This window comes from Equus asinus, chromosome 22, assembly GCF_041296235.1.
Source record: "Equus asinus isolate D_3611 breed Donkey chromosome 22, EquAss-T2T_v2, whole genome shotgun sequence".
Lineage (NCBI taxonomy): Eukaryota > Metazoa > Chordata > Mammalia > Perissodactyla > Equidae > Equus > Equus asinus.
The window spans coordinates 10884376-10908874 of NC_091811.1; the positions used below are offsets into that span (position 1 = coordinate 10884376).

Here is a 24499-nt window from a genome sequence, read left to right on the forward strand (position 1 = left end):
TGTGAGTGGAATTGTCTTCTTAGTTCTAGAAGCACTACTGATTTATCTTTTTAGTCTTGTACCCTGTGAACTTGTAGACCTCACATGTTAGTTCTAGTAGTCAGTCAGAGATGCACAAGGATTTTCCACATACGGGAATAAAAACTCTCTTACTGCTTCTCTCCCAGTCTGTATGCCTGGAACTTCTTTTTTCTTTTTCTGTTTTTTTGCTGAGGAAGATTGGCCCTGTGCTAACGTCTGTGCCCATTGTCCTTTATTTTCTATCTGGGATGCCTCCACAGCATGGCTTGATGAAAAATGCATAGGTCCATACCCAGGATCCAAACCAGTGAAGCCCAGGCTGCTGAAGTGGAACGTGCGAACTTAACCACTATGCCACCAGGCCAGCCCCTGTAACTTCTTTTTCTTGCGTGAGCGCTGTGGCTGGGATCGTGGACATGCCGAGAGCAGACAGCCTCCCTGTGTCCCGTCTTGGGTAGAGACCACCTAGTCTTCGTCAAGGATGGTATTGGTTATGAGTTTTTCTATAGACGCTCTTCACCAGCTTGAGGAGGTTACGTGATCGTCCTAGGTTGTTGAGAACTCTTAACATGAAAAATCACGTTCCTTCTAATCTTGTGGCCGGTGATGTGGCGTTTTGTGGGTTGGTTTTGGGTGTTAAACCTGCCTCGCTTCCTCGGATAAAACCACTTGATCACAGTTAATAGTCTCTTTCGTGTGCTGCTGGGTTCTGACTGCTGACGTCTTTGTGAGATCTGTGTGCGGTCAGGGGGACATCCGCCTGGTTTCTTGTTTCCGTGTCTTTGGCTTTGGGATTGTGGTAGCACTGGCCTCGTGAAATGAGTTGGGAATCATGTCCCCTCCTCTGTTTTCTGCAGGAGTGTGTGCAAGATTGCTATCATTTCCTCCATAAAGTGCCTTATGAAGTTTAGCCCGGGCAGTAATTCTGGTCTCCATCCCTCCATTTTGTCTGCAAGCAGAGGTCTCACCTTCATTTTTGGAAGGTATTGTCCTGGGTGTCGCATCCTAGACCACAGAGAGCAAGTCTGAACAAATGTCAAAAACTTCCTGCCCTGGTGGCCGGCCCCGTGGCCTACTGGTTAAATTTCCTCATGCTCTACTTTGGTGGCCCGGATGGGCTCAGGGCCAATCTTCCTCAAGGGAAAAAAAAGAAAGATTGGCAATGGATGTTAGCCCAGGGCTAATCTTCCTCACAAAAACAAACAAAAAGAGCTTCCTATCTGCAGACAGCATTCGCTCATCACAGTGCAATTCAGAAATCGTTTTTGGAAGATAAACTTGGAAACTCAGGACCAGACTTCATAAAGCACGTCGGTCCAGCAGAAAGCCATCGTGGGCGCTGTAATGAGTGCTCGGAGCCGTGCAGGAATGAGGACATCCCCTCGCTCCTCGCATACTCCAGCTGGCCTTGCAGAGCCTGTGGCCTGGCCGCCTTGTCCTTTTCAGGAGCCAGGGAGCCGGGAGATGCGACCAGAGCCGGGGCCGTGGGCCGGCCTGTGGTGCCTCTTCCTCCCCACAGGCAGTTGACTGAAGACGGCGCACCCTAGACGGGCCTCTGTGCCGGTTTTTGGGAATAGCTGTTTTATTTTATTTACAGTCAATTACAGGAAATAAATCACCTCTTAGTATTCTGGGCAACGGTTGGCTCCGAGCTTCGAGAATTACAGGACGAGCATGGAGTTGGGAGGAGTCTTGTCCATGTTGCCACCCAGGAACTTACCCCTGGGAAGGAGGCCAGGCCTCAGAGGTGCCCAGCCTGGGTCCCGGGCCCCGAGCTGCAGGCGCTGTGCACGTGGAGGTTTTTCACAAGCGTGTTCCCAGAGAGCCGCTGCCCGCTACCCCTACGGCAGCAGGCTCCCTCTGCTTCTCATGACCGTGTCTTCAGACCGGCCCGTGGCTCGGGCGTCGGGAGCACAGGGGCCTGGGCTGCTCCCACACGGTCAGAAAATCAGGGATGTGTTGTCTGTCCAGGTGCTGAGGGACCACGTTCCTGAGCAAGTGCTCCCACGGGGTGTGGCTGTCAGAGTTGTCACACGGTGGGGCTGAAGTTCTCCAGCTGGGAAGTGGCCTCAGTTCGGCGGCCAGTCCAGGCCCGCGGTTGCCTCCCTCCCCATCCCAAGACTGCTCCATGCCTACTACTTTCTCTCTCTGTCTCCTTCCCTCTCTCGTAAATGACCTTTGAGAGTTTGAAGAACTGTTAATCTTTCCCCAAAGTTTATTGAGGAATGGACAAATTAGGAAAAGTTTTCTTTTTCTATTTGTATTAAGATTTCTGGTTTGTAACTTTTTTTTTTTTTTTTTTTTTTTGCTGGGAAAGATTGGCCCTGAGCTAACATCCGTGCCCACCTTCCTCTGTTTCGTATGTGCGACGCCTCTACATACACACACTGTCAGCATGGCTGCTGAGTGGTCTAGGTCCACACCCAGGATCTGAACCTGCAAACCCCAGGCTGCTGAAGGGGAAGCATGCAAAACCCTAACCACTGTGCCACGGGGCCGGCCCCTAGCCGTGTTTTAGTTGAAGAAGTTAGGTCAGTTTTTATCCAGCCGTCACTACTGGACTTGGCACATATGTCCTGGCACCAGCTGCAGAGTTTCCAACAGAAACTGGGGAAGCGGGATTGCAGTGGTTGTTTCACCTGACCTGGCGACTCCACAGTGGGGACCTGACCGGTTTGCTGGGTTTCTGCTGGTTCCCCGTCTACCTCCTCTGCTGTGGGCTCTCACTGTTGGGTGCTGCACCGGGCAGCTTGAGCTGTGCCGCATAACCAGCCACCCAGATTCAGAGCTGAGCGCGTCCTCCGAGCTTGTGAACCTGTGCTGGGCGGTTCTGTCACTGCTCAGCACCACTGCTTGTCTGCCGCCCCTGGGCTCTCACCCCGGCCCGCTGGCCCCGTGTGTCATGGCAGGGGCGCTCCAGGAGCCATGAGGGGGCACTGATGCGCCAGCACCCTCCAGTCAGTGCTGGCATGGGGACGCGCGGCCGCCCCCTCAGCCCAGCCCGGCTCTCAGGTGGCACTCCACACTGCCGCCTCGTGGGACCAGCTGTAAGGCCAACTTGCGGGGGCTGTGGGCCTGCAGGGGAGCACCCACCACTTTCTCAGGCTGCACTGAGGGCATCTCTTCCCAAAGGTTCACAGGGAAGGAGGGAAGCAGAGTGAATGAGCAGGTGCGGCCCATTGTGCGTGGAAGCCCGATGCCCAGTGAGCGCCAGGACTGTGCTGGCCGGGGAGGCGTGGGGAGCCGCTGCTGCTCGGGGACAGCCCCATCGAGGCCCGTGCCCTCAGCATAGAAGTCTGCTCCACCCTGGGAGCTCAAGTGGTGCTGGGCGGCCGTCCTGCGTGTGGCTCTGGGTCTAAACAGCTTGCAGGACTCCTGCCCCAGGGCCCACACCCGCCGTGGGTCACGTGGCCCCTGATCTTACTGTTGCCTCTCGCTGTCGCACGTGGCCCGGTCTGTCTGTTTGGAGGACTTGGAGGCTGACCCAGGTCCTGGCGGACGTTGGGGTAGTGGGGGAGGAGGATGCAATAGGGCCGAGGGACGGGGAAGGCAGAGGAGGAACGGGAGAGGGGCGCCTTGCAGGACTCTGAGACACGAGTGAGGCTGTGAGGACGATGGACGGGAGACAAAGCCTCTATCCTGTGTGATCCCACAGGGGACCCGCTGGAAGCTAGGGGACAGTGACAGGACCAGTGTCCCAGGGGGATGGATGGGGACAGATGGACAGACGGAGCACAGGGGCTTCAGGGCAGTGAAACTCCTCTGCACGACCCATAACGGTGGACACACATCATTACGTATCTGTCCAAACCCACAGACCATCTGACACCAAGCCTGGTGACCACCAGGGTCGTTTCCTGGGCATCTTTGTCCCCAGGGGCCGGGACGGACAGGCCACATCCACCTGTCAGGTGGCCGGGAGAGCTGCAGGCTGGGGAGGCATCGCTGGGGTCCTGGGACATCTGGGGGGACACAGCTCGACCCGGGCGGGCGGCCGAGTGGGGCCTGGTCCAGGACGGGGTGTGTTCTGAAGCCCAGGGCCTCCCGCCGCGTGGGGCTGCTCGGGGCTGCCAGGGCTTATTCTCGGGACTCCTGTGTTTGTGGGTTTGCTTTTTTCTGCAGCACCAACTCCCCACTGTGTGTGGGGCTGAGCTCTCCATGCGCACAGGGCTGGCCCGCTGTCCACGTGTGTGGCCCCTGTGCCGGGCTTGCAGTGGACACTCATAAACTTCGGTGGGAGGAGGGAGGGAGGATGCCCGAAGGAGGAGGGAGAAGCAGTGACAGATGAAACCCCCTTCTTCCTCTCGGGGTCGGGGTTAGAAGGTGGAAGCGGAGCGGGGAGCCAGTGAGCACACTGATCTGCAGGGAAGACTATGCCCTGTGGGCCAGGACGCAGCCCAGGTGGCTGAGGGCCAAGGGCCAAGGGCCAAGGGTCAGGGTGAGCGGGCCCCAGGGGGCGTCTGGAGTGCGTGAGGCGCTGCCCCCTCCATGCAGTGGGGCCACCCGGGCCAGCTTCTCTCTGGCCGGGAGGGAGGAAGGCCTGGGAGGGGTGTCTGGAGGCTGGCCAGTGCCAGAGGCTTGTGTCACAGAAGACGGGGTTGTGTGGCCCACACACGCCTGTCCTGTGTCCTGCCACCTGCAGCAGAGCCACACGCTCTCTGCGCCCGTCTGCTCCAAAGGCCTCGCAGGGGCGGGAGGGGGACCCTCAGGGACGCCATATTCCCACCCGCCTCACATCCTCCGGCATTTTGGTTCCTATGGGTGTGGGTGTGGGTGTGGGCCGGGCCGGGCCCCGCAGTCCTGCCCTGCTGCTCCAGGTGCGTCCACGGCGGGTTCTTCCTGAGAGATTCTCCCAGAAGCCGTCTGGGCTTCAGGAGGCAGCGCCTCCCCCAGGCTCCGTGCCCGCAGCACCCAGCGTGGGCCCAGGCGACTCAGCCCCCACCACAGCCTTGGCCCTTCCTGCGGGAGAGGGCGGAGGTGCCGGGTGTCCGTGTGTCCGCTGGCCGCATCCTCAGTGCACCTGCTGTCTGCTGCACTGTTGGCGTTTATGTGACCGGCTCCTACCTTACGGTGTGTGTTAGCGCTACATCCTGCGTTGTGGTTACGTTCTGCCCTGTTGGTACTTTGTGCGCTGTCGTTATTTTGGACGTTCTGGTTACTTGGTACTTTGTCGTGACGTTCCACACTGTCGTTCCATATTGTTACCTTGTATGTTGTGGTACTTTCTGCCCTGTCCTGACATTCTACGTTGTCGTGTGGAACCGGCACCAAGACTACAGAAGCCAGAATACTCATTCCCTCACCCGATTTTTGAAGAGAAAACTTTCGGGTGTCCTTTGCAGCTTCAGTATGTTTTCTCAGCCTCTAACGAGCAGGGGAAGCTGGGACGGGCAGACCCCTTTGTTCCCAGTGCGTTTTCAGTGAGGGAACAGCTGCTTGGCTGCATCTGGGTCCCGGGCTGGGGCCTCAGTGCAGAACCCGCTCCTCCGCGAGGAGCCTGTGGCAGGTCCCCTTTCACTGGGCAGGCGGGCAGGCTTTGCTTCTGGGGAGAGCGCCACCTCCCCGCTGTGCGAGTGCTGGCAGGCGGCCCCAGATCGGCCCCAGATCGGCTATCCTTGCTGACCTGTTTGTGCCCTGTGCGTCCGCACTGAGCCACAGCCGGGGTCCCTGCAGACACTGCCCCCTGCACGGCCTCCCGCACCCTCAGCAGCCGCGCAGAGAGAGCTGCTCGGTCAGGGCGCACCGGGTGTCCGCTCCCGCCTGCACAGCCGCCGGCCCGCCCGACCGTGGGAGGGGTGGCCTGCCACCCCTCCTCCAGCCATGTGCCCTCCTCAGCCTGTGGAATGGGCCGCCGGGACCGGCCCCACAGCGCCTGGCCGGCAACGCACGGAGCGCGCTGAGCCCAGCCACCCCAACCGTCCTGCCGGGCGCAGCTGCCGCCCCGAGCCCAGCAGCCCCGGCCAGGCCCAGCCCCGAGAGCAAGAGCCAGAGCGAGGTGCCTGGCCCGGGCCCTGGCAGCCCACGCGAGCCGACATGCGGCTCCGCAAGCGGTTGCTGCGCCAGGACCCCAACCTGAGGCAGGAGCTGGCCTCACTGGCCCGCGGCTGCGACTTTGTGCTGCCCTCCCGCTTCAAGAAGAGGCTCAAGGCCTTCCAGCAGGTCCAGGTCTGCCGCATGTCACCCCCCGGCCCACCCGGGTCCCTCCCGAGTCCCTCCCTGGTGTGGGCGGGGGCCGGGGGCTGCTCACACCCACCCGTGCAGGGAGCGTGGGTCCCGCGTGAAGTTGCTGGGAGAGCTCCTAAGAGCTCGCCCGTTGCTGGAGTTTTGGCGGCAGGTGCCGCGGTGCAGCCAGGATGAAAGCCCCCGGCGCGTGGACAGGTTCCGGCTCAGGTGGGGGCCTGACCCTGTGGTCCCAGTGGGAAGCCTGGCCCATGGTCACGGCCATCTCCGTGATGACACGGCCCTGTGGGACGCCTGGCCTTCTCGGCCACGTGGTGTTTACTGGGCTGTGGGGATCTGCACACATGGGCCGGGCAAGTGGATGGCTCGGTGCTGATAGTGAGTACTTGGCATGTAGACACCCTCTCCATGGTTGTGTGTGCTCAGAGGAGTAAGACCTGCTGTGTCTACACCTTGGACGTGTTACGAGTTAGTTTGAGGGACCCAGTCGTTTGGAAGCATCAGACAGCCCGTGATCCCCAGAGTCTGTCTGTGACTCGAGGGGTCTCCGTGGCAGATCTTGTCCTCGCCTCAGCTCTGGGCCGGTGCCGGGGGCAGGGCCACAGGGCTTGGGGCCGGGGCTCCTGCCCCTGAACACCTCGCCTCTTGCAGTTAGACACCCACACTTTTTCTCCAGGCCAGGACTTAACGTCCTGTTGTGGCCAAAAAAAATGACATCCAGTCAGACTGGGCCATCTGGGGGAAAAAAAGACCTGCTTTCTGCTGATATTTTAATGGGAGTTTTTCTGGGATCATATCTCAGCTTTTACACAGCTTGGGAATTTTTCCTGTCTTGTGTCTTCCAACTTCTAAAGTTTTGTCTGCAGCTGGGGAAGGTGTGAGTCTGTCCCTAGATTTTAAGGAAAGTGCCTGCATTTGGAGATCCAGGAGTGGAATCTGCCCCACACGGGTCCTGCTTTGACGATAGGAAGACAGATGTGGGGCAGTTAGGGTTTCTCCTGATGGTCCACTGGGCTGTGTGGGAGACCCGGAAATCCCTCCAGCCTCGCCCAGGAGGATGGTCCTGCCTGGGGGCCCGGCTCCCCGCAGAGCCCATGCAGGAAAGTCTGCATTGCTTTAGGGCTGCTGCTTATCAAACAAAAATCACTTTTTAGGAATCAAACTTTATGAATTCATTTCATGGGAAGTTGTTTCTTGTCACAGAAAACATGTCTCAACCTTGTTTCTCAGCCGTGACGATGTGCATTGCATAACGTGAGTGCTCCCTGGGGTGCAGGCGGTGGGCCAGTGGGTCTTTCTCATGGGGGTTGTGGGAGGAGCAGAAGGAGAGTTCTCCTGGCTCCTTTCACCCCAGGATGTTGGAGGGCGGATTCGGGACACAGCCTTGGGGGGGTCAGCAAACATCTTTGGGAGAGGCTGGGGGTGGAGGGAGAGGCTGGGGGTAGAGGGAGAGGCTGGGGGTGGAGGGAGGGAGGTGGTGCTTCAGCCTGACGGCCATGCCACCCGCTCAGTGGGCCCCCCTGGCCCAGAGCAGAGGACTCTGGGGCACGGCTGTGCCGTCCACAGTGGAGCCATCCCTGCTCCCGCCTCCCATGTCCACCCGCCCACCCTGCCCAGGGATTCTCGGGCCTTCTGGGCTCCGAGCAGCGCCAACTCCCGGTGGTCACTGCAGGCTCCCTCAAGCCCAGGACGTGCTCGGCTCACCCCGCTGGAAGGGGTCCTGAGCGTCCTGTACCTTGGGGGTCCCATCGCCTGCTCTCCACAAACAGGCTCAGGCACAGTTGATGGGCGCCTCTGCTCCTCCACTCTGTCACCTTGCTGTGGGCCCGGACTCGCTGTCCAGCCTCCCTGCAGGGTCCTTCAGGTGGGCACACAGACCCCGCTGAGCATCATTCCAGACCCCAGTGTGGCCACCCCCTGGGGACAGTCCTGGACTCTGAGCTGACCTCCCCTCCCTGGGGTGACAGCTGGGCCTCCCAGCTCTGCCCGTCCCAGCTGGCAAGTGGGTCACAGTCTGGGGTCCCAGTCTGGGTGGGGTCACAGTACCCTGCAGGAAGGGTCATGAATACCCCCTTTGATCCACATTCCCAGGAACCTGGCAGCTGGAAGCGGCCCCTCTGTCCACTCAGCTGTGGATGCAGGTTCCCCTCATAGGCCACTCCAGAGCCGCACGCACGCCCCCATGGGAGCCCGTCCTGTGGGGCAGGTGCAGAGCCAAGCTGACAGTCAGTGTCCAGGCCGGGGACCCCGCTCAGCCGGGCTCCCCCGTCTGTGTCAGTGTTGGGGACACAGCTCTGCTCCCTCCTGTGAGCGCGGGTGGCCCAGCAGCCTCCACAGTGAGCCCGGCCCCTCCTGTGCTGGAGGGAGATCCTTCGCACGAACCCGTGTGCAGGGCCTGGCTCTCCCGTTGTTGTCTTTGGCTCCCCTGTGTTAAACTTTGACCTCTGGCTCCCATCTGTCAGCGTGGAGTGTCGTTCGTGCGTTTAGTTGACGCACCTCCTGCCAGCTGGTGTGGAGGGTCCACGGGAGCCGAGGAGAAAGCTCGGGTGGCAGCATCTTTGGGGCCTGGGCTCGCCTGGGATCCACAGTCTGCCCCCCTGAGCTCCCTGGCCCCGTCCATGGCCCCGTCCCGGCCTCGCTGCTGTATCCGGTCTCAGACGGGGCTGCCCAGGACGCTGCTGGGCTTGGCCGCTCCGGCCCAGCGTCCCTGCCTGGCCTGCTCTCATTCTGCCACCTGTGCCCTGTCCTGGCCCGTTGGAGTCGGAGGGACCCATCCGATGTCCCAGCACGTGCTGTCTGACCCCTCTGGGACCTGACCGTCCAAGGCTGGTGTTGGGAGGTGTGACCCCAGAGACACAGCTGGACGGATTTCTGCTGGGCTCCCCCACACCCTTCTGTGGGAAAAGAGATGCCTTTGCTTTATCCCAGGGCTTGGATTTTGGTCATGGGGGCACCGCTCAGCCCCACTGTGTGTTCTGGGAGGCCCGCGGTCGAGTCTGAGGTCCCAGGAGTGGGGTCGAGTCAGGGAGCAGGCGGCCGGGGCCCTCTACAGAAGTAGCTCTCCGTGAGGCAGTGCCCCTTGATCGGGGCTGCAGGGGGCCTGCGTGGGGCGGGGCGGGTGGGAGCCCAGGCGAGAGACTTGGGGACCCGAATGCCACCTGGTCGGCTGGTTGTCATTTTTTAAGAGGCCTGAGCCGTACTTTAGGACTTTCCTTTCACATACACACGTGTGTGTTTTTGCCACTTTTGTTCATCCCAGTCATCTGGCCGCGTCCCCTGGAGGTCGGGGAATGCGCCCCACGGTCCCTGCAGGACCTGCTGAGACCTGTTTTGTGGCCCAGGAGGCGGCCAGCCCCCAACGGCGCCCTGTGTGTTGGAAAAGAATGTGAGAGCCGCAGCTGTGCTGGGGCCTCATCTATTTCTGTCCCGGAGATTAAACTTGTAAATCTCCCCTGTCCGCAGAAGGCTGTTTGTTTCTCGTTGTCCAGTCAGCTCCATCATGGCTCCGGGGAGCTGGGCCCGGCCTCCCTGGGGGCTGGACCTCTGCTTTTCCCTGCAGCGTCTGCCGTGTCCGTGCGGGGCTCCTGGGGCCAACGTCGGCCAGCTCTGAGGCGCGTCGTTTTCCCTGGTCGCCCGGCCTGACGCGGTCCCTGTCTCTCTAGTACTGTCCACACCTCCACCTCCTGTGTGCACGTCAGTCCAGCCACCCCATGGCCCCTCTACCCTTTTCCGTCTTTTGAGAAGATGTTCACCCTCTGCGCCCTTACGTCTTATGTGTGTCTCTTGTAAATAGACACGATTGTCTTTTTCCTTCTGATCTTCATCTTTTAACTGTGCCGTTTGTCTGTTTCCACGTGTTATGACTGTTCGTCCATCTTGGTTTATTTTCGTCCTGTCCTTTCTTGCCTCCTCTTTCTCTTTTCCTCTCCTACTTTGGAGTATTCCCTTGCTCCTGGCTGACTGCTCATCCTAGAAATGGCCACTACTGGATTTTTCCAGGTGAAAAATTAATACCTTTGCCTTCCAGCTCAAAACACTCAGATGGGGTCTGGCCCAGTGGCGCAGCAGTTAAGTGAGCATGTTCTGCTTCGGCGGCCCGGGGTTCACCAGTTCGGATCCCAGATGCAGACATGGCACCACTTGGCAAGCCATGCTGTGGTAGGCGTCCCACATATAAAGTAGAGGAAGATGGGCACGGATGTTAGCTCAGGGCCAGTCTTCCTCAGCAAAAAGAGGAGGATCGGCAGATGCTCAGGGCTAATCTTCAACAAAAAAAAACAAAACTCTCAGACACTTCCATTCCATGACCCCATTCATTTTACACTGCTGTTGTTGCCTTCGGAGGGTTTTTAAAAAGAAATAAAATCACCTTCTTATGATGATTCACACAGTCAGCGTGTTGAGATTTGCCCCCCATCCTCCCCTTTCCTGCATCTCCCACTTGCGTCAGGAGCACTTGGCTTCTGCCTGACGCACAGTCCCCCGCACATCCTGGACCGGCGTCTGCTGACGGTGGCCGGCTCGCTTTTGCTTTTCTTCCGTTTTGGTCTCAAACTGTCTCCGTGTTGGTTTTGTGTGGCAGACACCTCCTGGGAGGTGGCGTTTGGGCAAAAGGGCAGCCGCTCTCCTCCAGCTCTGGCCCCTGCATTTCTGTCGAGAAGCTGGCTGTAGGGCTCCTGGGTCGCTCCTTTGGAGACGGTCCCCTTTTCTGTTCCGTTCCGTCTCCTTGTGGCAGGTTCTGAGGATCTGCCGCTGTCTTGGGTGTTGTCCAGTCTCGTCGTCCAGTGTGCAGTGTGGGTCGCTCCAAGGACTCCTGCTTGGGGTTCCTTGGGCCTCGGGTCTCAGGATGTGTCTCCAGCTCTGCAGCTGCAGGCTCAGCACCTGCGTCTCCTCCCTCCCGGGGCACGAGTCTCTCCCAGCTGTGCTGCTCTGCTCTGCAACCCAGAAAGCAAGTGTGTTTCCTGTTCTTCTGGACGTTTTATTTGGGGCTGTCTTAAGTCTCCTCACTCTTGCATCTTCAAGCCTCTCCCTGTCTTGATATACGAAGCGTGTCGGCTCTCATTCTCAGCAACGTCAGAGTCCGGAGTCTTTGCCAGCCCGGCTGCTCCCTGCTTGCCGGCTCTCCCCCATGGTGCCTTCCTTCCATGTGTGTTTGTGCGTTTTGATCATGAACGCCTCACTTTCCTTGGAACTTGGGGCATTTTCTGAGTCCCGAGTTGAGGATGGTTCACCTCAGCACATCTTGCTGCTTCCGGGCACTGCTGATCTGCGGCAGCCTGACGTCGTCGGCTGGAGGGTTTGGGGACCAGGCACAGGATGTACATTTGGTTTGCACACTTGACTGGGAGTCTGCTGTGAGCTCTCGGGAGCTTCGCCACCACCCCCTGCCCCCAGCCCCTTGATGCAGCACCAGCTTCCAGGCCTATGATTGTCCTTTCCTTCCTGGGGTCAGAGGTTGGTGGGGATTTATTTCCAGTTCATTCTTCTCGCTGCAGGGGCAGCCCCCGGGATCCCGCTCAGGGGGCAGCCTCCATCGGATGCTGGATGTTGCCTCCTGTCCCCGAGCTCTGCAACACTGTGAGGTGACGGTCACTTCACCCCCTTGAGTGCACTGCCTGAAGGCAGCACCTGTCCAGCCTCTCCTGGCCTCGCAGGGTGCCCCTTCCCAGCGTCCGTGCCCTGAGAGTCCTTCCTCTCTTGCCAGTCCGTGAGGCACTCAGGAAGATGTTTGTCAAGTGCTCTCGCCAGCGTTTCCAGCTGCCTTCCTCAGAAGGGCTGGTCCGGGCACCTGGGTCTTGACAGGGCCACAGAAAGAGCACACGTGTTAGCATTTACCTCTCCCTGCGTCGATTCTGCAAGTCCAGCACCAGAACTGGGTCATCCAGCATTGCGCTGTGCCTCAGGGAGTGAGTTGGTGGGAGACGCTTGCTTCCCCATGAGTGTGAGAGACATGGAAGGTTCCAGGCTGGGAGAGACTCACTGTGGACAGAGGGAAACAGAGTCACGTGGCCAAGTTCTCTGAGGTAGCAGCTTTCCGAACACAGCGAAAGGTGTTTTCCTTTCAGGGGAGCTCTTTGGGATGTGTGTTCCATCACTGCATATTGTTGGGGGCCTGCTCTGTGCCAGGTACTGGAGGGTAGCTGCACCTTCTAGATGGGATGACAGAAAAGCCTACAGAGCCTGACTGGGGTGACAGTGCCTGTGAAGGGGCGGCAGGCGGGGTGGGATGTGTGTTCTGTCAGGGATAACCTTGTGACCTGTGGTGATGTATCCTGTGAGGGGGCAGCAGATGGGGTGGGATGTGTGTTCTGTCAGGGATGACCTTGTGACTTGGGGTGAGGTTCCTGTGAAGGGGTGGAAGGTGGGGTGGGATGTGTGTTCTGTCAGGGATGACCTCATGACCTGGGGTGTCCTGTCAGGGATGACCTTGTGACCTGGGGTAATGGTTACTATGAGGGGGCGGCAGGTGGGGTGGGATGTGTGGTGTGTCAGGGATGACCCTGTGACCTGGGACGATGGTTGGTGTGAGGGGACGGCAGGTGGGAGTGGGCTCAGGCTGGGGGTGTTGTGTTGTCTGTTGATGACATGCTAGTGGCAGGTGGGATCTGATCATGGTCTTAGATGAGGTAAGGCAGTGTTTGTGGGGCACCTGGGAACAGTAGGCACAAAGGCCCTGAGGTGGGCAGTGACAGGGGCAGTCGTTAGCGCCTCCACACACCCGCTGTCCCCCAGGGAGCTGTGGTGCAGTGGTTCTCAAACTCCTGACCCAGGGGACCGTCCTCTTGTACCAGCGTGTTGGTGGAAGGGACGTGTGGCGCCCTCAAGGGAAGCCCTCCTGCTGGCAGCAGCCAGTGTGGCCATGCGGGGTGTCTGCAGGGCGCTGTCAAGAGCACCAAAGACCTGTGGTTGTGTCTTTGCCCCTAAGTTTGTAGCTGCCTCCCTTCCTCCCTCCCTCCATCTGCCAAATTCCCCCCGTCTGCATGGCTCTGACCACAGGGGCCGTCTCTCACTGCGCAGCCCATGTGGGTGTCCTCCCTCCACCGTGGTCAAGCTCCCCAGGCAGTAAGCTCGCTCGTGTCCCGCTCTGCCCGTCCTGTGCCGCTGTCCAGAAGGTCATGTCTCATGGAGCCATGCGTGTGTCCTCGGGGCCAGGCCTCAGGGCCCGGAGCAGAGGAAGACAGGAGCTCTGCTGTGTTCCAGGGTCAGAAGGACCCAGGCTGCCGCACGAGGCGAGGGGTTCCTGGAGATCGGCGAGCTGTGTGTCCACCCCCAGGAACAGACACACGAGCTGAGGCAGAGACAGGCCCTCGCGTGGCAGCCCTGGGCGTGGGGGCCTCACGCGTGTGTGTGCATATGTGTGTGTGTCTCCATCGCGACCAGCAGGCCCTTCCCCGCCAGTCCTGACTGGGAGGCCCATTTGGCTGTTGAGCCCCATCCCCTTCCTGTTCCTGCCCCTGGAGACAAGCGGACCAGCAGACGGTGGGGGATGGAGAAGGAGGAACAGGTGACTGAGCCAGTGCCATCGCTGTCGTGGGAATCTCTGCCCCATGTGCTCAGGAAGCGGGTAGAAACCGTCAGATGTGGTTCATCCCGTGCAGTGTGAATACTGCCTCCTAGAGTGCTCAGTCTTTGCAGCTTCGGAAGACGCGTTGGCGCGTCTCCACCCACAGAGGTTTGGTGAACTCGCTTCTGACGCGTGGTTTCGGCCCCTTGCGAGGCCCACACAGGACCTGGGGCTCCCCGTGCCCTTGGCCCAGGCTGGCCCCTCTGCTCGGGTGGCCCATCAGCTTCCCCCTCCTGGACCGCGGCCGAGCCTGCGTCACGGGGGCCCAGTGTCCATCCTCCTTGGAACTGGTCCCCCATGTCCTTGTCTGTACCTCCGGCCTCTCCTGTTCTCCGAGGCCTCCCCGCCCAGCAGGGCCATGGAGGGTCGATTGGCCACTGTACAGACCTCAGACGTTGTCCCTGTGGTGCCCGTCGTTCTGAGTTCACGAGCACAGGGCACGTGCTCAGATGTCATAAAGTAGCTCCCAGTGCTGCCTTGGACCATCTGTTAGACCAACGAGAGAATGAAGCTGACTACAAACGTGATCTAAAAACTCCCGTGTGGTGACAGACGTCACAAAGTAAATAAAAAGACGTGGGGCCTGGGGACGGAGGACAAAACTCACAAAGCCGAAGACACGTGCCGCCCTGGGAATGGTCAGAGGAGGAACAGAAATGACGGCACAGCGTGGAGCAGAGAAGGGGCAGGGAAGATGGTGTCCTTGCCTTTTAGACAAATGAGGAGATGCTCCACCCGGTTCAGAGTACGGTGGGGGTGGAGTATGATGCCCGTGTGGTGTCTTAGTTCCCCCAGACGGCACAACCTCAGTGTGATGGCGCCCTCTGCTGACGGGGCAGGAGGGAATGCAGTGTCGGAGATGGTGGTGGCCCCCGGAGCTCCTCCCACAGGAGCACATGGACGAGCCACACTCTCGCGGTGCTGAGGCCGTGCCGGCCGCCTCCCTGTGCTCCCATTCAGATCGGGGCCTTTGTAAGCTTCTTGCACTCGCTCACCTTTAAACAACTCAGGACAGGCGCCCAGCCCGTGGTGGGGATCGCCCACCTTTAGGACTGTGGTGTGTGCAGACACCAGCACCAGGGACACCAGGCCCCCGAAGCCCCGTCAGGAGGTGCTTGCGTGTATCCTCACGCCCAGGACAGGAGCCACGAGCACTCGCTGCTGCTGCTGCTCCACAAAGGGGCATGCTGGCCTCCCGCCCTCCCCTCACGCGTGCTGGCGGCCGGGTCACTGCAAGGTCACCAGGGCACAAAGGCCATGTTACTTCCCCAGGCAGAGCCGCCAGGACCCCAGGGCACAGCCTTCCTCGCGGATCCCAGCCTGGATTCGCATCTGCGTAGACAGCGGATTCATGAGCAGGTCTCGTCGCCACGCGTGACTTGTGCAGATGAAGACAGACTTCCTCGTGAGTGTCCAGCGAGGTTCCAGAGCTGTCGCTTGGCAGCCCTTGGGCAGGAAATGTCCCTATGTCCCCACAGGAGGGGGGATGGATAGTGGGTGTGAGCGACACAGGGCCTGGCACCACATGTCCAGGATGCCCCAGTGAGCCCACCCCGCTGCTCTCAGGGCTTCGTGTGGTGGAGTCAGCATCACGCCGTCGCCAGCTGGAGTTTGCCTGTGGCCATCCAGATGGAGGAGGGCGCCCATGGAGACACTCGGGCCAGCCAGGGGGGCGAGGGTGAGCCTCGTGGTGGATTGCTGTGCACTGACAGATGCAGGAAGATTTGATTTAAGTTCTTTGTCACGTTCTGTCCATTTTGTCAAAGTCCATTTCTCAGGACCGGCCTGAGTATTAACTGTGTAACGGGTTTGGCAGAAGCCGGCTGACACGGTGACAGCAACTTCGTTTTCAGGAATCACACCTGGTCGTAGGCGAGAGGCCAAGCAGTGGGTCTGCATGGAGGCGTAGCAGCGCTGTCATCCCTCTTCCTTGTCCTTTCCCAGGTGACCAGGTGCACGGCCTCCTAGCACTGACCAGCAGGGAACGACGTCCCTGTGACTTAGCAGCCCAGGGGTCTGTGTCAGCCCAGCCATGTACTGGGGAGAAGGCACATGGTTGACAACTGCTCCAGAACCAGCCCAGGGGCAGCCACCCCACAGTGTAGGTGCCCTGCCCTCTGCCTGGAGCGCCAGACTCCTCGTGCCTCAGTTTTCCCACCGTGAATACAGGATGCTGGTGGCACGTCAGTCACAGATTGTCCTGAACGCGGCAGTTGAGTGAGATGGTGCATGGGAAGATGTGGTCGGTGCTCAGGAAACACCAACACCGTCTTGCACAAAGGTACAAGGGCAGCGACTGTGGCCGACAGCTCAGGGCATTGGGCTCGCAATTGATTCCGCCTCGCTGGAGAGAGGAAAAGAGAAAGACGGGAAAACGGAACCACCGCCACAGGGCAAGTAAACATAGGCACTCAGGGGCCTGCCCCGGGGGCACAGCAGTTAAGTTTACAGGCTCCACTTCGGTGGCCTGGGGTTCACCGGTTCGGATCCCAGGCGCAGACCTAGCACCACTCGTCAAGTCACGCTGAGGCGGCTTCCTTCATATGAAGTAGAAGAAGATTGGGACAGATGTTAGCTCAGTAACAATCTTCCTCACAAAAAATTAAAAAAACGAAAAACGGCCCTCAGTCTTTGTTCCAGAAATCGAGGGGAAAAGTTATCTTCCTCAAAGCGAATCGTGGGCACCCCCAGCAGGTCTGTTGAACCGAACCCTCTCCTTCCAAGGAGGCAGCTCTGGGTGTGGCTTCCCCTCCCGCCTGTCCCTGGGCCACAGTTGGTGTGGTTTTGGCCCAGTGCTGCTGTGCAGGGCTGTCACATCAGGACTCAGCGATTCTGACACTGTAACCCAATCCCTGTGGAGCAGGACATCCTGGGCTGGGAGGAGGGGGATCAGCCTGTGTCCCTGGGTGCTGACTCGGGCCAAGTCTCGTGAAGGGTGGGCCTGAGGTCATCGTCCAGCCTCTGCTCTGCGGCTCAGTCCACGGTGTGGTCCTCGTGCTTCCCACCGTCCATGGCAGACCCGCCTCGCTCAGCACAGCCGGCCTGCAATAGGTGCCGGAACCTCAGGGCCGCCCTTTGCAGCCTCTCCTTTCTGATCACCACGCTGTCCACATCTGCCTCTAGGCTCTCAGCACTGAGGTGACCCTGCGTCAAACCCCTGACTGTTTTATTTGCCCTGTTGTGATCACAGGGCCCATTGTCGTGCGTCTGCAGGCTCTCCCCATAGCCCCCCAGTACAGCAGACTCAGGACAGCAACACCTCTGGACGTGTTGCTGCCGTCTGTGGGTCACGTCAGTGGGGCAGGACAGAAAGCGTTTACAAGTGACTCCTCCTCCTAGTGCTGGAGGGAAAGCAGGTGACACAGGGCGTCCCGGGACGTGACTGAGGGGACGCGGGGCCATCCCGAGATGTGACTGAAGGGGACATGGGGCCATGCTGAGACGTGAGTGAGGGGATGCGGGGCCACCCCGAGACATGACTGAGGGGGACATGGGCCCCTCCTGAGACGTGAGTGAGGGGGATGAGGGACCGTCCCGGGACGTGAGTGAGGGGATGCAGGGCCGTCCTGAGACGTGACTGAGGGGACTTGGGGGGCCATCCCAAGACATGAGTGAGGGGGACGTGGGGCCATCCCGAGACGTGACTGAGAGAACATGGGCCGTCCCTGAGATGGACTGATGGACTGAGGAGGACGCTAGCCAGTCCCAGAGGCTGCAGCTGGGTGGGGAAGAGGCCCCCGTTGCAGGACGAGATGTGTAGGACACCCGCAGGTTTCAGTGTGGAGCCGTGTTGACTGTGTGTCCTGGTGGCAAATTGGTAGTGCTGTTGGTATCTGGTGTTCCAGCCCCTGGTCCCTGTGGCATGAGGCGGTGGCTGCATGAGCTGTGCTCTGTCACTTGGCCTTGGGGAGGGTGGCTGACATGTGAGTGCCCCGCGGCGCATGGAGGGGACCCCTCCACCTGGGCGTTCGGGCCTGCTGGCGGTGCCGTTCCTCTGGGTAAGAACCACGCTGTGCCCGGTCACTGGGCCCGCCCTGAACCCTCTGTGTCATTTCCTCGGCCTGCTGTGTTGTGTGTGTGTCTCCTGCACGCTCAGGGTCTGCAGGTCCTATGTGGTCCCATGGTGTCCCGTGTGCATTGGGTTCCCCAGACCTTGTTGAGTTGGGGACCCTCACAGTGCACTCTCCTGACCATCTGCCCACTCCCGGCCCCATCAGCCCCCGTGGCCTCAGGCATTGAGTTTTCGCTGCTCAGTCCAGTCCTTCCCCAGTAGGACGCTGGGCTGTTCCTGCCTCTTGAGACTGTGGCCTCATGTCCCCAGCCATAGAGAATGCAGGGTGTGGACCGGAGATGCGTCCACGGGCCAGACTGTGCCTCCCCGTCACTGCCCGTCGAGGCCGACCGGGTGCCTGGTCCTCAACGGCCGTCTACAACCCGGCTCCCAGGAGCTGTTTCTGGCCCCAGAAGGCCTCTCCTGAGTCAGCGGGGAGATGCTGCTGAGTCCTTCTGGGCTACCGTGCCCGCTGTGGCGGGAACAGCGAGCCTCATGGGCTCGGCCTCAGAGGAGGCTCAGAGCCTCTCCCCCCTCGGTGCTGCAGACCCAGCCTGGGGCCAACTTTCGGCAGTCATTCCTTAACCAGGTCCACTGAACAGCTCTTTCTGCTTGGGGGCATTTTAAACAACCGTGTTTTATATACAGAGTCCCCCCTTCCGCCTGTAACGACAGCCCCACAGCAGGTCAGCTCCCTGAATCCCCGAGGGCACGTCCCGACACCACTGTGTCTTGGAAAGCGTGTCAGGAGGTCAAACTTCTCCGAGGTAGTTGCTGCTGAAGGTGCTGGCTTCACTTGGGGTGGCTCAGCTGCCGTTCTGCCTTCTGGCGAGAAAGAGGCCGCAGGGCCAGATCCTTTCCTGGAGGGCCATCCCAGGTCAGGTGACAGACGTACGTCCCATTCTCCGGGAGGCACACGTGGGAACCAGCGACTGCAGGTGTGGGCCCCAAAGAGAGGCCACACCTGTCCTGGCTGTGAGCGAGTGCCATTGACGGCCCACCTGCAGGACCCTGACCCCAGGAGGACTGCGGGGCAGGCTCCCCACAAGGACCTGTGCCGGCCTCCCAGGCAGCCTGGGCCATCAGCTGTCGCTGTTGCAGGGTCACACTGAGGCAGGGCTGGGGCAGGCTCAGCAGTGGGGATCAGTGGTATGTGACACTCCCTTGTGGTGTGTGACCTTTCGGGTGTGGGTGGCCTCGTGGCTGGAGTTGGCCCCCAGGATTGTCTGGCGTTCTGTGCACATTGGGGTTCCGTGGCCCCGTGCGCTCACTTTGAGAACGGTGCCGCCCCTGTCTGTTACGGGTTCATGTGAGGACGGTGGTTCCTGTTCCCAAGTCCTCACCACCTGTCTCATTTCTCAGGTCCAGACAAAGAAGGAGGAGCCCCTGCCACCAGCCAGCAGCCAGAGCATCCCCACCTTCTACTTCCCCCAAGGCCGTCCGCAGGGGACAGTGAACGTCGATGCCGTCATCGCCAAGATTGAGCGGACCTTCCCCCAGTTTCCGCACGAGAGAGCCACCATGGAGGACATGGGCAAGGTGGCCAAGGTGGGTGCCCCGCGTGCTGCCTCTGGGCAGCACCACGTTCACGGGTTGGTGCTTGTGTTCTGTTTTCAGGATCTGAAACACAGTGGAGACTCTGTATTAACGGTTGTGCCAAATATTGAAGACAGACATGCCTGTGCGTTGTTGCCCTCCCAGATGGAGCAGCGTTCACCTTTGCATTTTTTAAGCAACTGATCCCCTGAGGTCCAGCCTGGGCCTTCCTCTGCGCCCTCCTGCCCCGTGTCTCTCCCTGTCTAGGGTGGGTGCCAGTGGACCCACAGTCCATGTGCAGCAACATGTTGATTTTGAACTTAGCCTAACACACGATCCCCCGTGCATCGTCTCATCATTTGGTTTTGAAATTCGGTGGCATGTCTCTAGGCCATCCATGTTGACATGTGTAGACATGTGTAGATGAGCACAGTCGTGGTTTCCCACATCGCCTCAGCCATGTGGGAAGGCTCCCGTGTAGCCGGCGGCTGGCACGGCCCCTCCTGGGTGCTGGCGTTGATGCGTCCCGCTCCCCCATGGATCGGGCTGCCTTGGGCTGTGCTTGTGAGCTCCGCCTTCAGGCTGCATTGGGGTGCTTGTGCTTCTTCCCCTTTGCCCTTGTGCTTCCAGGGTGGTTTCTCTATCTTTCTTCATCCCCACCCTCCCCTCTGGAATGTCTCTTCCTGTTCTGGATGCTGACCCTCCATCCATGTGTGTTGTGAGCAGGTTCTGTTCCGCCTGCTGAATGGTTCATGTGCTTCCCTTTGCTTGCAGTTTTTAGGGCTTGTCCTCTTTTCTTGTTGGAACTGCTTTATTGAGATATAACTCTCGGACCACAGTTCACCCATTTAAAATGTACAACTCAGCACAATGCAGTGTATGCCCAGAGTTGTGCAGCCATCATCGTAGTCAACTGGAGGACATTTTTGTCACCCCCTAAAAGAAACCCTGTACCCTTTAGCTGTCCTCCCCCCTCCCCCACCCCCAACTAATCCACTTCCTGTCTCTGTAGGTTCGAGTATCCTGGACATCTTATGTAAACAGATTCATACCGTGTGTGGCTTTTTGTGTCTGCCTTCTTTCCCTCAGCACACAGTCAGACCCCGGCGACACTGCGGGCTCGGCTCCAGGCCCCCACAACAAAGTGAATGTCGCCATAAAGCGAGTCACACGAATTGTTTGGTTTACGAGTGCAGATAAAAGTTAGGTTTATGCTACGCTGTCGTCTAAGTGGGTGATAGCATTATGGCTAAAGAAAAGTGCATACCCTAATTAAAAAATACCATATTGCTAAAAAATGCTAACCAGCACCTGAGCCTTCAGCAAGTCATCTTCTCTTTGCTGGTGGAGCGTCTGGTGAAAAACGCAATAAAGCAAAGCGCGGTAAAGCAAGGAGCAATAAAGGAAGTGCTTTATTGCAAAAATACAAGTGAGCCTGTGTTTTCAAGGTTCGTCCGTATTGGGGCGTGTGTCGGTGGCACGTCCTTTCAGCGTCCCGTTGTGCATTTATCCATTCATCAACTGATGGACGTCTGGGTTTGCCCACCTTTGGGCTGTGGTGCACAGGGCTGCTGGAACACGCGTGTGCGAGTCTTGGTGTGCAGGTGTAGGGTTCTCTCAGATATACACACCTAGGAGTGGAATTGCTGGGACACATCGCGACACCATGTTTAACGCTTTGAGGAGCCACAAGACCATTTCCCAAAGCAGCTGCCCCATTTTGCGTTCCCACCGGCAGCGTAGGAGGGTTCCGATCTCTCACACCCTCGCCAGCACTTGTGTCTTGCTGATTGTAGACCGCGTGTCCTAGGGGGCACGAAGTGTCTCCTGGTGGTTTTGACTCGCATTTCCCTGAAGACTGTCATGTTGAGCAGCTTTTCATCTGCTTATTGGCTATTTGTGCATCTTCTTTGTAGAAATGTTTGTTTAGATTCTGTGCCCGTTCTTTAACTGGCTTGTCACTTTATTGTCCAATTGTAAGAGTTCTTTATATATTCTAGATTCAAGTCCCTTATCCAATACTTGGTGTGCAGACATTTTTTCCCATTCTCTGAGTTGTTTTTTCTTTTTTTTAATTATATGTACTCAGCACCTGAAAAACTGAGAATTGACCTGAGTCTTTTTTAACCTTTTTTTTTTTTGCTGAGGAAGACTGGACCTGAGCTAACATCTGTGCCAGTCTTCCTCTATTTTGGATGTGGGCTGCTGCAACAGCATGGCTTGTTGAGCGGTGTGTAAGTCTGTGCCCAGGATCTGAACCCACCAACACTGGGCCACCGAAGCAGAGTGTGCAAACTTAACTACTGTACCACCAGGCTGACCCCTTTTTTCAGTTTTTGATAGTCTTCCATGATGCCAAAAAGTTTTTGTTTGTTTGACAAAGTTCATTTTATCTATTTTTTCATTTGTTGCCCGTACTTTTGCTGTCATATCCAAGAAATCATTGCCCGATGCAAGGTCATGAAGATTTGCTTTTGTTTTTTCCTGAGAGTTTCTAGTTTTGGCCTTTACGTCTAGGTCTTTGATCCATTTTGAGTTAATTTTTGAATATAGTGATGCAGCGGTCAAACTCCATTTTTTACGTCTGGAAATCCAGTTGTCTCAGCAGCAAGGCTGAAGAGACCATTCTTTCCCCATCCAGCGGCCCTGGCCCCCTTGTTGAAAATCAGTTCCCCATAAATATGAGGGTTTAGTACTGGATTCTGATTCTAGCCCTTGACCTGTCCTTGTGTTTTTATGCCAGTCCCACCCTTGACTACTGCTGCTTTGTAGTCGGTTTTGAAATGGGACGTGTGAGTCCCCCAGCTTTGTTCCTTCTCAAGCTTGTTTTGGCCCTCCGTGGACCCTTGCAATTCCTTATGGATTTTAGGGTCAGCTTGTCAGTTTCTGCAGAGACGCCAGCTGGGGTTCTGCTGGGCTCACGTTGACTCTGTAGATCGGTGTGGGGAGTATGGCCGTCTTACTACTGTCTTCTCATCCGTGTACATAGGACGTCTTCCACTCATTTAGGTCTTAGTTTCTTTCGAAAATGTTTTGTAGTTTTCAGGTATAAGTTTTGCACGTCTTCTGTTAAATTTGTTCTGAAGCATTTTATTCTTTTTGATGCTATTATAACTGGAATGCTTCTCTGAATTTTATTTTCAGCTTGTTCATTGCAAGTGTATAAAAATGCAATTAATTCCTGTGTACTGATCTTGTATCCTGCAGTCCTCTGAACTCATTTATTCGTTCTAATAGTGTTTTAGCGTATTCGTTAGGATTTTGTGTGTACATGATCATGTCACCTGCGGCTAGAAATAGTTTCGCTTCTTCCTTCCCGGTGTGGATCTGTTATTTCCTCGTCCCGCCCGACTGCTCTGGGAAGAACCTGCAGCGTGGTGTGGTGTTGATGTCCGAGAGTGGAGATTCTTGATCCTGGCCTTGGGAAAAGCATCCAGTCCTTCACCGCTAAGCATGCTGTGAGCGTGGGTTTTCACAGATACCCTTTATCAGGTTGGGGATATTCCTTTCCAGTCCTGGTTTGTTGAGCGTTTTTATCAAGAAAAGATGTTGGCTTGGTCGGATGCTTTTCCTGTGTCTGTTGAGAGGCCTGTGTGGTTTGGTTCTTTATTCTATGGATGAGGTGCATTACGTGAGTTGGTTTTTCCAATGTTAAACCAACCTTGCGTTCTGGAGCAAATCCCACTTGGCCATCGTGTGTGGTCCTTTTTCTGTGTGGCTGGATTTCACTGGCTGGTATTCTGTGGATGGTTTTTGTGTCCGTATCCAGAAGAGATACTGGCTGGCAGTTTTCCTGTGATTCCTGTGTCTGGTTTTGGTATTAGGGTAACACTGGTCCAAGAGGAAGATCGGAAGTGTCCCCTTCTCTTCTGTTAGAGATCGCCTTTTTAAAGTATGTTTTTAAATTTTGTTTTATAAGTATGTAAAAACGTACATGGTTCCAAGGTCAAAACTCACAAACCAGATCTATTCCCATAAGTCCAGAGTCTACCCCTGTCTGTTCAACTCTGCTCTCTTCCTCCCCCATAAGTAACAGTTTTCATAACTTTGGCTTATCCTTTATTTTTTAATATGAGCAAATACCTACAAATATACGTCTGTGTATGTACACACATATTTAATTTCTTCCCTTTCTTGGATGAGAAGTAGCACCCTGTTCTATGCTTGGGTGTGTTCTCTCTGAACATTATGGGTGGCGATCACTCCCCATTGGTGAGGTGGTCCTCGCTTTGCATGTTCATGTGGGAGCATGAAAGTGACCCCACGAGCTGAAACCTGTGTAGCTTTTCTACTTCTTTGGCGGCTTTCTCCGGGCACGGTTGCTGGGCGAGAAGCAGTGGGTGTCTGCTGTGGACAGTTTGGTGAGCTCCTGTGGGCCTGTCAAGCCGTCAGCACAGTCAGCATGGTGAGCGTCTCCACTGGCCCCTAAACTCTGCTCGATTCTCATCCCTCCCGCCCCCAGCCCCAGGCTCCCTGTGGTCACTATTGATTAGAGATTTCTAGAATTGTACATAAACTAAATCATACTGCAGATACTTTCATTCTTTTTATGGTGGTAAAATTCACATAAAGTTCCACCAACATTTTAACCATTTTAAGACGTACAATTCAGGGGCCTTTATTTCATAGACAGTGTTGCACAACCATTACCACTGTCTGGTTCCAGAACATTCACATCCCCCTACAAGGGAATCCCGGGCTCTGTAGCAGTCACTCCCCATTCTCCACCCCCAGCCCCTGGCAACCATGAGTCCCCTTTCTGTCTGTGGATTGGCCTGTTGTGTTTCAAAAAGATCTGGGCAAAAGTTTTGATACAAATGAAAATAAAACCAAACCCACCTTCCCTAAGCGTCATTTTTTAAGAACAGCCAGAGAAGTGTGATGGTTTGGTGCCTAAGCTTCCTTTCCTGCTGAAATTTTCATCCAGCCTGGCACCAACCTGAAGGAAATCACCTCACTCCTCATGCTCATTGCCCTTCCCTCTTGGGACCTGTGACCTTCCTCCCAGGACCGTGGGGTTAGGGGCTAATAATGGAAGTGAAGTCACTTAGAAATTACAGAAAAGCAACTTTAGGAGATATGTCACTTCAGGTAATCTAATCCCATCCATCAAACAAAATCTGCAAGTGTTTGGTGGTGAGGATGTG

At 57.2% G+C, this 24499-nt stretch overlaps 1 protein-coding gene across 1 annotated transcript in view; it reads left to right on the plus strand.

The window, feature by feature from the left end:
- The first annotated feature begins 5649 nt into the window (after nt 1-5649).
- The window catches only part of LOC123284686 (serine/threonine-protein phosphatase 2A regulatory subunit B'' subunit beta-like), a 55644-nt gene continuing 36794 nt past the window's right edge, over nt 5650-24499 (plus strand). Inside the window, exons 1-2 of the mRNA XM_070494044.1 lie at nt 5650-6186; nt 19179-19364. Of these exons, the coding sequence (XP_070350145.1) occupies nt 5842-6186; nt 19179-19364 (531 nt within the window). The 5' untranslated portion in view covers nt 5650-5841. The remainder of the gene's footprint in view (nt 6187-19178; nt 19365-24499) is intronic.